The following is a 12,202-nucleotide window of genomic DNA, read 5'->3' on the forward strand; positions in this document are numbered from 1 at the left end:
GTGGATGTGAACTCCTCTCTGTGATGCTCCCAAACTTGACACGCGCAGGGCTCCCATCCTTGCTCTCTGATTGGCCAGCTGCGGCCACGTGTCTCCCTTTCCACTGTCCTCCAATGGGGGGAAAAGTTGCCTCGTGCTCTTGTGTGTTTGGGACGATGCGATCCAGGTGTGTGACACAGCCCAAAGACTAATACTCTGCGTAGTCTACGTTTTTTTTAATAAAAGGTAAGATCTATTTTTGTTTGTATTGCACGCTGCGTGATTGTGTGACCTTTAGTGTGGGAGAGGACAAAGTGAAAGAGAAAGTGTGCAAGTGGACGGACCGGGTGGCACCAGACTACCGCAATGCAGAGCAGCTGCTGCTGTCGTCACTGGGGTGCGCAGTTTCTAAGTACTTTTTTGCTACATACTTAGCAATATTTTTGTATTATATGAGGTTGTTTTTACTGGTCATGTGATGCAGGAAATGCAGTTAAATGCACGTTGAGCTGCAGAAAAAAGGGATTATTTATCCTATGGAGCTTTATTTGGGATGCAAAGGGCAGCTCTTTTAATACATGTGCTGACCTAAATTTGGTCCATCCAAAGAGGATCTATGCTGGGATTACAGGACATGATGATGAATTGAGCTTGCTAGGCTACAATCTAATCCCAATACTAGTATTCTGTTTGATTTCAGAATAGCTTTCAGTATGTATTTGTGCAGTAACGCCTGGTGCCAATGCCAATGCAGCAGCAAGTTATTTTTGCAGAGTCATCACTTGCAAGGGCGCCGGCTAGGAAGCATCCTTGGCTAGTCCAGCCTTTCCTGTCTAGCATGGAATTCTAACACTTTATTGGGATTGATTTAGGATGACTTCCTTTGTGTGCAGCCGTGTGAGGATGACTTCTGCTATTTACTTGCTTCTGGTCCTCGTTTCTTCGGCCTCCATCACAGGTATGTTGATGCTATGATGTATTTCATATTATTATGATTTAAAGGATGTCATATAATAAGGTGTTTTTGATCCCTGTTTACAGTGGCCATCCTGTTTGGGGAGCCCAGGATATTCGGAGGTAATTTTTGTTTATTTATTGTGATGACTCAGTGATGGATTTAATTTATTTATTAAATGTATTAAAATTAAAAAAATGTATTATAATGGTTCATCATGGTTCTCGCAGATATATATATATATTTAAATTTTGTACTAAATAATGTACTTAATGATTTTAAAAGACCCATTCCAGCTCATAATGCTTTTGGCATAGAGTTTTAAGATACTATATATTTAGCTGTATGATACATATTTTATTCATGTATTATAGTAATAATAGTGATAATAATAATAACAATAATAATAATTATTATTCTTATTATTTTAATTATAATTATTATATAATAATTATAATAACTTTTATTTTTAAGATACTATATAATTAGCTGTATTATACATATTTTATTCATGTATTATAGTGATAATAGTGATAATAATAATAATAATAATAATAATTATTATTATTATTATTTTAAATATGATTATTATAATAACTATTTTACTAATAAGAATAATAATAATAATTTTATTATAATATTATTAATATTTATTAATATTATTATTAATAATAATAACAATAAGAAGAAGAAGCGCGGATCACTGTGTTATTGTTAATAATAATAATAAATAAATATTATTATTTATTATTAATAATAATAATAATCATAACAATAATTATTATTGTTATTAATAATAATAATAATTGTGGATCACTGTTGTTAATAAACTGTTGTTAATAATAATTATTATTATTATTATTATTATTTCTTATTATTATTAATAATAATAACAATTGTTTTTGTTTTTAATTAATATTTTTCAATATCTTGTTCCCATGTTAGAGGAAGCTACAGGCTACGGCCCCATCTTTGAGGAGGAGCCGGTGGATGTGGTCTACACCGAGGACTCCCCTGATGGAAGGATCTCCATGAACTGCCGTGCCCGAGCCAACCCGCCGGCGACCTACAGGTGACAAAGCATATCCACCAAATGAGGTGCGGCGGTCCAAACATGGACACTAGAGAAAGAAGGATGTTGCTGTGCCATCCTACTCTAGGTGGCGCCGTGACAACTGGGAGATCAAACTGATGGAGCAGCCGGATGAGCATTACAGTCTGGTGGGGGGCAACCTGGTCATCAGCAACCCCAGACAGAAGAAGCATGCCGGCACGTACATTTGCGTGGCCAGGAACATCTACGGCACCGTCATCAGCAAGGAGGCCCGAGTCAAGTTTGGATGTGAGCACCAACGAACGAAAGAACTTTGTTTTGTCGCCAGGGGGAATTAAATATCTTCTTATTTAATTTCCTGAAGTTCTGAAGGAGTTTCCTCAAGAGGAGAGAGATCCTGTTTATGTTAAGGAAGGACAAGGCGCCGTTCTGCTGTGTGTCCCCCCAAAAGCTTGGCCAGGTGTGGATCGCCACCATCATCTCACGCCACATTCCACCCATCTCACTCGCACAAGCAAACCAGTCCAATATGTCTTCTGCCTTCAGAGGAGGTGAGCTACCGCTGGATCTTCAACGAGTTCCCCGTGTTCCTCAACATGGACCGCCGCCGCTTCGTCTCCCAGCAAACGGGGAACCTGTATATCTCCAAGGTGGAAGCTCAGGACGCGGGGAACTATTCCTGCTTCGTCTCCAGTCCCATCATCGGGAAGAGCGTCTTCTCCAAGTTCATCCCGCTCATCCCTTTGCCGCCTGATGATGGTTGGTCGTCATGGAGTAGTGAAGTCAATATTGAACATTTTAATGATTTTTTTGTGTCTCAGGTGAGGAAAGAAAATACCCGGCAGGTATCAGGGTGAAGTTCCCAGACACGACCGCCTTGCTAGCCTCCAACATCACGCTGGAGTGCTTTGCTCTCGGCAAGTAAGAACATTTCTTGGTCTTTTTATGCAAGAAAATTCATATAAGACGAGCCCTCTTTAATATCTGAAACTAGCTTGGGCGGGACTTATTTCTTGACTTGTTTCTTGTGAGAATGACAGGAAGAAAACCTCCGACTTCCTGAGGGAGATGTTGTTTGGTGCCACCCGTTTGTTCACTTATATAAATCTGTAGAATATAAGATGACCCAATGCTTATTTGATGAGCAGGCCTTCATCTTTCCTGGTCACTGTAGTGTGAAAGTGACAGGAAGAAAACCTCCCACGTCCTCAGGAAGAAGTTGTTTGGTGCCACCCGTTTGTCTGCTTGTATAAATCTGTAGAATATAACATGACCCAATGCTTATTTTACGAGCAGGTGTTCATCTTTCTGGAGTATGAGAGTGACTGGAGGAAAACCTCCGACTTCCTCAGGGAGATGTTGTTTGGTGCCACCTGTTTGTCTGCTTGTATAAATCTGTAGAATATAAGATGACCCAATGCTTATTTTACAGGCAGGTCTTCATCTTTCCTGGTCACTGAAGTGTGAGAGTGACTGGAAGAAAACCTCTGACTTCCTCAGGAAGGAGCTTTCAGTTTTTGTGCCACCTTCTGCTTGGCATGTAAAAGTCTCTATAATATAATATAAGACAACCTAACTCTGTTTTTCAAGCGTATCCATGCATCCATCACAGCGGATCACTGTAAGAAAAGCTCTGACTCACTTGGGGAGAAGTTGTTTGTCATGTCTAAACCATTTCTAAATCTCCATAATATAAGACATCCCCTCTTTTACAGGCGGGTCTCTTCATCTATTCTGGTCACTGATGTGTGTGCGTGTGTGCGTGTGTGTGTGTGTGTGTGTGTGTGTGTGTGTGTGTGTGTGTGTGTGTGAATGACGGGAAGAAAAACTGATTTTGTCACTGCCATCTGTTGATTTGCATGTATACATCTCTATAATATAAGACAACCTATCTTCAAAAGCCAACACATTTTTTTCAAGCAGCCCCTGTATACTTCCAGGTCACTGGAAGAAAAGCTCTGACACACTCAGGAAGAAGTCTTTTGGCATGTCTGTTAATTTGCATGTGTAAATCTTCATAATATAAGACAACCCCTTTTTAGCGCATATGTCTCTGCATCGCTTCTGCTTCCTGGTGTTTGTGAGGCACAGGAAGAAAAGCTCTGACAAGTTTGCATATCTTGTTGTTTTTTTGTCCTAGTCCCATTCCTCACATCGTGTGGAGAAAAGTGGACCACACTGATCTTCCAGCCAATCATGAGATCAGCGAATCAGGCGCCATCCTGCACCTCTACAATGTCCAATATGAAGACGCGGGGAGTTACGAGTGCGAGGCCATCAACACCAAAGGGAAAGACTGGCACAAGGCGTGGCTTTACGTGGAATGTAAGACAACACAGACAACGATATGTTGGGCTTGATCATATTTAGTGTTGTTCAGCTGGAAAAAATACTGTCTTATATTTGGGTTAATATATCATTTGTTGCCATCCAGTTCGTCTTTTTCAGGAAAAATGACCGTCTTATATTTGGGTTGATAGAGCATGTTCATCCACCTACTTGTCTTTATGTTGAACCTGATCATGTTTATTATCGTCCAGCTGGTGTTTTTCCAAACTTTTTCCATGAAAAATGACCATCTTATATTTGGATTCATACAAATTAATATTTATTATTGTGCAGCTTGTGTTTTTCAGACTTTTTTCTGTGAAAAATGACCGTCTTATATTTGGATTTATGCGTAATGTTGAACCTGATCATATTTATTATCATCCAGATGATGTTTTTCAGACTTTTTTCTGTGAAAAATGACCGTCTTATATTTGGATTCATACGATATGTTGAACCTGATCATATTTATTATTGTCCAGCTGGTGTTTTTCAGACTTTTTTCTGTGAAAAATGACCGTCTTATATTTGGATTTATGCGTAATGTTGAACCTGATCATATTTATTATCGTCCAGTTTGTTTTTCAGACTTTTTTCCATGAAAAATGTGTCTTATATTTGGATTCATACGAAATGTTAAACCTAATCATATTTATTATCGTGCAGCTTGTGTTTTTCAGACTTTTTTCCGTGAAAAATTACCGTCTTATATTTGGATTCATAAGATATGTTGAACCTGATCATATTTATTAACATCCAGCTCATGGTTTTTAGACTTTTTTTCAGTGAAAAATGTCCGTCTTATATTTGGATTCATACGATATGTTGAACCTGATCATATTTATTATTGTCCAGCTTGTGTTTTTCAGACTTTTTTCCCTGAAAAATGATCGTCTTATATTTGGATTCATACGAAATGTTGAACCTGATCATATTTATTATTGTTCAGCTTGTGTTTTTCAGACTTTTTTCCCTGAAAAATGATCGTCTTATATTTGGATTCATACGAAATGTTGAACCTGATCATATTTATTATAATAATAATAATACATTTTATTTATCGGCGCCTTTCAGGACACTCAAGGTCACCGTACAGAGTTTATTTATTAGTTCATTTATTATCCTACAGCTCGCGTTTTTCAGACTTTTTTCCTTGAAAAATGACCGTCTTATATTTAGTATGTTACACTTTGATCTTATCAATTCTTGTCCAGTTCACCATTTTCAGGAAAAATGAAGGTCTTATCTTCAGGTCAATGCAATATGTTGACCTTGATCATATTTATTGTTGTCTTTTTCAGGACAAATTCTCGTCTTATATTTGTACTACGACAGTACGTTGAACCTGGTGATGTTTATTGTGTTCCAGCTGCTCCAGAGTGGGCCGAGACCATCAACAACACCCAAATGGACATCGGATCAGAGCACACCATGCGCTGTGTTGCATCAGGGAAGCCCTTCCCGTTCATCCGCTGGTACAAAGATGGCTACATGGTGATTATCCAGCTACTGTTATGACTCCGGGAATCCATGTTGGCAGCCTTAAATAGTCAAATGTGTGTTTTCTCAGTCCGGCAAAGGCGAGTTAAAGTTTTCCAGCTTGACATTTGATGACTCCGGCATGTACCAATGTGTAGCGGAGAACTACTGGGGCATCAAATACGCCAACGCGGAGCTGCGAGTGATCGGTGAGAGTCCACACGTTTCCCCCAACTTTTCATCGTCTCATAGTGAACTTGCTGTTACCTTCAAGCGTGCGCTCCGACGTTCGAGTTCAACCCACTGAAGAAGCAACTCCTGGGCGCTAAAGATAGCCGCGTGGTGATAGAGTGTAAACCCAGAGCGGCGCCCAGGCCTCGTTTCACGTGGACCAAGGGCAAAGAGCTGCTCTTCAACAATTCACGGTACGCTACAACCTGTTTTTAATACTACTTTCTTTTTCCCCTCACCTCTTCTACGCTCTTTAAAAAAAATATATTTTATTTGGGCAAATATATGAAACATTACAGTGCATCCAGATGGTGTTTTTCAGACTTTTTTTCCTGAAAAATGTGTCTTATATTTGGATTCATACGAAATGTTAAACCTTATCATATTTATTATCGTGCAGCTGGTGGTTTTTAGACTTTTTTCCATGAAAAATTACATCTTATATTTGGATTCATATGATATGTTGAACCTGATCATATTTATTATCATCCAGCTCTTGGTTTTTAGACTTTTTTCAGTGAAAAATGTCCGTCTTATATTCGGATTTATATGAAATGTTGAACCAGATCATATTTATTATCGTGCAGCTCGTGGTTTTCAGACTTTTTCTGTGAAAAATGACCGTCTTATATTTGGATTCATACGATATGTTGTACCTGATCATATTTATTATCATCCAGCTTGTGTTTTTTAGACTTTTTTATTGTGAAAAATGACCGTCTTATATTTGGATTCATACGAAATGTGGAACCTGATCATATTTATTATCGTCCAGCTTGTGTTTTTTAGACTTTTTTTATCGTAAAAAATGACCGTCTTATATTTGGATTCATACGAAATGTTGAACCTGATCATATTTAGCCCCAGTCTTCACTTGCTGTGCCTAATCTGGGTTGTTTGTTTGCATTGTATTTTATTGTATTGTATTGTAATGGTTGGCTTTGCAGCATCTCCATCATGTTTGATGGCAGCCTGGAGATCCTCAACGCCACCGTAAATGATGAAGGCGTCTACACGTGCTTTGCAGAGAACGACAGAGGGAAGGCCAACAGTTCTGGTTACCTCACCATCACAGGTCAGTGTGTGTTTTTTGTGTAATAGTAGTACAGTTGTATGATGTTTATGTTAGAATATCATAAATGTCGTCCAGAGGCGACCAGCATTAAGGTGGCTCCAGAAGACACTGAGGTGAAAGTCGGGGACCAGGTGGTTCTGTCCTGCTCGGCCTCCTACGACCCCATGCTGGACATCACCTTCATCTGGGCCGTGGACTTAAGAGTCATCGACTTCCACGCCGAGTGGCAACACTTTGAACGCATCATGGTAGCGACTTGTGGCTTCAATCTGTTGTTGTGTTTATTTCCAATATTTAAGTCTTTTCCGTTTTTACCGTTGAAGAGCGAAGACGGCAGCGGGAACCTGAGGATCAAGAACGTGCAGATCTGGCACGAGGGTCGCTACACGTGCACGGCTCAGACCGTGGTGGACAGCGACACGGCGTACGCCGACCTCAAGGTCGTAGGTGAGCGCCGCTCGCTTGGATGTCATTCAAGTGTAAAAAGAAGTCAAAGTACATGTAATCCGTCCTGCGTTCAGGTGTTCCGGGGCCTCCTGGTGTGATCCGCGTGGAGGACATCGGGGACACGTGGGTCAAGCTGCTGTGGTCTAAAGGATCGGATCATAACAGCCCCATTCTGCACTACACCGTTCAAACCCGACACTACTGGGCTCTGCATGAGGACGACTGGAGGAACGCCACCACCTGTGAGGACCACCCCTCACCACTAGGGGGCCTCCTCTATCCACACATGTGATCATGCACCATTGTCTCTCAGCTCCAACCTTCCTTGACGGCACTGTGGAAAGGGCAGACGTCACAGACCTGTATCCCTGGATGGAGTATCAGTTCCGCATCATCGCCACCAATGAGTACGGTTCTGGAGAGGCCAGCATCCCCTCCTTGAAGGTCAAAACATGGGACGCTCGTAAGGATCATACGCTATATTCTTATTATTATTATACTTCCAACTTTGTTTATTCATGCTTGTTATTGTGGATTTTAGCATTAGTTTTTGTTTTTTATTATTTTTATTTTTTATAATTTTTATATTATTATTAATAGTAATAATAATGTGTATTTTTTTCGTAAATATGTACTTAATAATTCAATATATTATGGAATAGTTATTACTATTTTATTTCATTATTATTATTATTATTAATGCAACGTCATTCACCTATACCCGCTTACAGCCACTAGAGGGCGTAGTTGTGCAATAATAGAACGCTATGATGTATTTTGTATCAGAGCATCATGTTTAATTACATTGCAATTACTACAATTAAAACTTAACCCCCCCCCCCCCCCCCCCCGCCCCCGCCCCCAGCACCAGTGGTCTCGCCCACAGATGTGGAGGGGTACGGCGGTAGAAATGGCGAGATAGTCATCACGTGGACGGTAAATACATTGTAAATGTGACCTTACTCTCCATGGTGCATTCATGCAAATCATGTTCCTCTCGCAGCCCGTGGAGCCGTGGTACTTCTACGGCAAAAAGTTTGGTTACATCGTGGCCTTCAAGCCTCACGACGCGTACGACTGGTGGTACGAGACCATCTCCGACCCGGAGACGAGGCGCTACGTTCACAAGGACTCCTTCTTCATCCCCACCGAAGAAGACTTCCAGGTTCGGGAGTTCCAGGTCAAGATAAAGTCGTTTAACGTGAAGGGAGACGGTCCTTACAGCCTCACCAAGGTCATCTACTACCCAAGAGATGGTGAGGATCTTCTCGGTGTCACTCAAGCTAATAAACACTAAGCAGTTCTGATGAGTCTTTGTGTCCTAAAGTCCCCATCGAGCCTCCGACGGACGTCTACGCCAGGCCGGTGTCCTCCACGGAAGCTCTGGTGTGGTGGCTCCCGGTGGTGGACACGGGAACCGGCCTGCAGCAGTACATTGAAGGCTACCAGGTAGAAGCTTCACCAGCGCCTCCTTCTCCTTATCACCTCACACTGACTTCTCCTCCCCGTTTCGTAGGTGAAATACTGGAGAAAGTATGACGACACAGAACCGGGAGCCAATCGCATTTTTGTCTCGGCAACGGTGAACCAAACCAGGCTGGAGAACATGCTGCCCGACTCCCACTACCTCATCGAGGTGCGAGCCTTTAACGGAGCCGGACTCGGCCCGCCTGGGGAACACTGCGAGATGTTCACCAAAAGATCACGTAAGTCAGATCCACGCCACTCAGTAGAAATGTGACGATGATTACATTATGTGTTCTTTGGGTGTCATTCCAGCACCGCCAGATCCTCCCAGGATGTGGCGCTTCATCTCCTGGACGGGAATGTGGTTGTACGTGTGGTGGGAGCACGTCCAGTACGACTGGTTTGGGAACGTGTCCTTCCCTCTCTACTACAAGGTAGATAATTCTATAATAATAATAATAATCCTGTAGCGTTTACTGTGGGAATGGAACTGGAGGAGCCTGCTGGTTCTTTATTCATTCATTCATTCATTTTCTACTGATTATCCTCACGAGGGTCACGGGGTGCTGGAGCCTATCCCAGCTGACTTCGGACGAAAGGCATGGTACACCCTGGACTGGTGGCCAGCCAATCACAGGGCACATATAGACAAACAACCATTCACACTCACATTCATACCTATGGACAATTTGGAGTCGCCAATTAACCTAGCATGTTTTTGGAATCTTGGAGGAAACCGGAATACTCGGAGAAAACCCACGCAAACTCCGCACAGAGATGGCCGAGGGTGGGATTGAACTCGGGTCTCCTTGCTGTGAGACCTGTTTTCATGTCAAAATAGTACAAATAGGACCATGCTGGTGTTTCTTGCACATGTTTATATATTTGGCCTGCCACAGATTCATTTTGACTGCTACAGATAGATTCAGCACTTGGTCTTAAGACCTGTGTTTCCGAGCTAGCGACTTTATTGCTATTTTAGAGATTAACTAGACCAGATATTCATTCATTTTCTACTGCTTATTCTCATGAAGGTCGTGGGGTGCTGGAGCCTATCCCAGCTGTTTTCAGGGGTGCGAGGCGGGGTACACCCTGGACTGGTGTCCAGCCAATCACAGGGCACATATAGACAAACAACCATTCACACTCACATTCATACCTATGGACAATTTGGAGTCGCTAATTAACCTAGCATGTTTTTGGAATGTGGGAGGAAACCGGAGTACCCGGAGAAAACCCACGCATGCACGGGGAGAACATGCAAACTCCACACAGACATGGAATTGAACTCGGGTCTCCTTGCTGTGAGGCCTGTTTTCATGTCAAAATAGTATAAATAGGACCATGCTGGTGTTTCCTGCACAGGTTTATACATTCGGCCTGCCACAGATACATTTTGACTGCTACAGATAGATTCGGCACTTGGTCTTAAAACCTGTGTTGCCGAGCTAGCGACTTTGTTGCTATTTTAGAGAGTAACTAGACCAGAGATTCATTCATTTTCTAGCGCTTATTGTCACGAGGGTGCGCTAACCACTCAACCACCGTGCAGCCCTCCTGCTGGTACTTGTAGACTAATACAGTAAACCTTGGATATATCGGATTCAATTGTTCCCACTGGTTTTGTCCGATATAAGCGAAATCCGTTATATGCGTATACCGGAAAATGTCCGTTTTACGCATATATCGGATTTATATCCGGTATATGCGTAGATCGGATTTTATCCGTTATAAAAAGGCACTTCCTTGACTATGTTTCCAATGTACCTGGACGCGCAGGCAACGCTGCAAATGACATCGTATAGCGGCCTGTCACGATTCGGCGAATCGGAGCGCCACGATGCGGCCATCCGATATATGCGAGGGAAATTGAATGGAAATGCATTGGAACAGGACTGGAGATTTTGTCCGAAATAGGCGAAATCCGTTATAAAAAATCCGATATATGCAATGAATTTTTATTGGAAATGCATTACAGAAAAATTGGTTCTTTTTTATCTGTCCGTTGTGAGCGAATTTCCGATATATCCGAGTCCGATATATCCGAGGTTTACTGTAATATATAATATTAGTGTTGATGATGATTTTTTTATTATTATTCCATAGATGGTATTATTATGACATTTGTTGCAATAAGCTCGACTAAATACCCTTTTGTTATGATGGTTCCTAGCCACTAGGGGGGAGTATATGTTTATTTTCTTCTTGAACCGTCTCTGATTGTTTCTGACTTAAAGGTCATGTTTCGAAAGACGGGTTACATCTACGGGAAGGTGTACGTCACCGGGTGGCACTTCATGGACTTCCCCATGCCTCAGTTTGGCGACTACGAGCTCATGGTGCGAGGACGCTATGAGGGAGGCGACGGCCCCGTCAGGACCATTCGACTTCTGGGTACGACTCCCTTTTAAATTATTATTATTATTATTATTTTTTGTGTGTGGAACGTCTTAACTCATGTGATCTGTGATTCTGTAGGTAAGGCCTCCGTGACCACGCCCACTCTGGGCCTCACCTGTGCCGCGTTGGTGGCGCTGTGGCAACTTTAAACCTTCAACTTCACACAAGTAGTTCAAACACCCTCGCTGGAATATTTTTTTAAATGGCGTGATGACATTATTTATATAAGATTGTATGTAAATAACTGTTATTGTGCTAGCTTTTATGATTAGCATGCTAGTCTGTTATTTATTAAATCACTATCACCACTAATTCCAGGACAATGCGATTATTTTTTCTAATTATAAAAATTCCATAATCCCTCACAATATCACGGTTCCATTATCACTCCCTCACTATAGCACGTTTATATGAATAAATTAATGAATGATAGCTATTTCATGGTTGAATACTGCCTATTATTATCACAAATATGCATTTTAAAGCACATTTGATGTATTTGTGGCCTAAATAAAACATGCATAAAAATTGCTAAATGTAGGAAAATACAATAACTGGATACACGTACAAAACAATGCTGTTTTTTTTGCAGTCTTGTTTGTATTTTCTATTACAATACAGTACAGTTATATGTTACAGGAGTGTAAAGGTGATTATTTCATGTAATCCGGGCTCTAATAATATTTTTAAAAATGCATTTAGAAGCTTTTAAACAGGTCTAAATATGAAAATATTCAATTTATGACCATTGATTCAAGTTCATTTATCAGGGGCAGGTATAGGACCA

The 12,202-nt window shown here is 41.2% G+C and overlaps 1 protein-coding gene across 4 annotated transcripts; it reads left to right on the forward strand.

Moving 5' to 3' along the window:
- The first annotated feature begins 93 nt into the window (after nt 1-93).
- On the forward strand, nt 94-11,727 carry cntn1b (contactin 1b). 4 transcript variants are annotated; one of them, XM_058077284.1, is made up of 25 exons: nt 141-166; nt 278-376; nt 852-937; nt 1,021-1,056; nt 1,880-2,006; nt 2,095-2,276; nt 2,353-2,448; nt 2,535-2,747; nt 2,810-2,909; nt 4,129-4,313; nt 5,686-5,810; nt 5,887-6,004; nt 6,070-6,220; nt 6,974-7,101; nt 7,177-7,349; nt 7,425-7,548; nt 7,623-7,790; nt 7,862-8,011; nt 8,414-8,484; nt 8,552-8,804; nt 8,876-8,997; nt 9,065-9,254; nt 9,328-9,449; nt 11,253-11,409; nt 11,494-11,727. In XM_058077284.1, exons 1-25 carry the CDS (start codon nt 156-158, stop codon nt 11,562-11,564), a joined length of 3,258 nt encoding a protein of 1,085 aa, XP_057933267.1. In that variant the 5' UTR covers nt 141-155; the 3' UTR covers nt 11,565-11,727. The 4 variants fall into 4 exon arrangements, with proteins under 4 accessions (XP_057933269.1, XP_057933270.1, XP_057933267.1 ...); XM_058077285.1 differs by having other exon boundaries at nt 873-937; XM_058077286.1 differs by lacking the exon at nt 278-376 and having other exon boundaries at nt 94-225.
- The last annotated feature ends 475 nt before the right edge of the window (nt 11,728-12,202 follow it).

This window comes from Doryrhamphus excisus, chromosome 7 (assembly GCF_030265055.1).
Source record: "Doryrhamphus excisus isolate RoL2022-K1 chromosome 7, RoL_Dexc_1.0, whole genome shotgun sequence".
Classification (NCBI taxonomy): Eukaryota; Metazoa; Chordata; class Actinopteri; order Syngnathiformes; family Syngnathidae; genus Doryrhamphus; species Doryrhamphus excisus.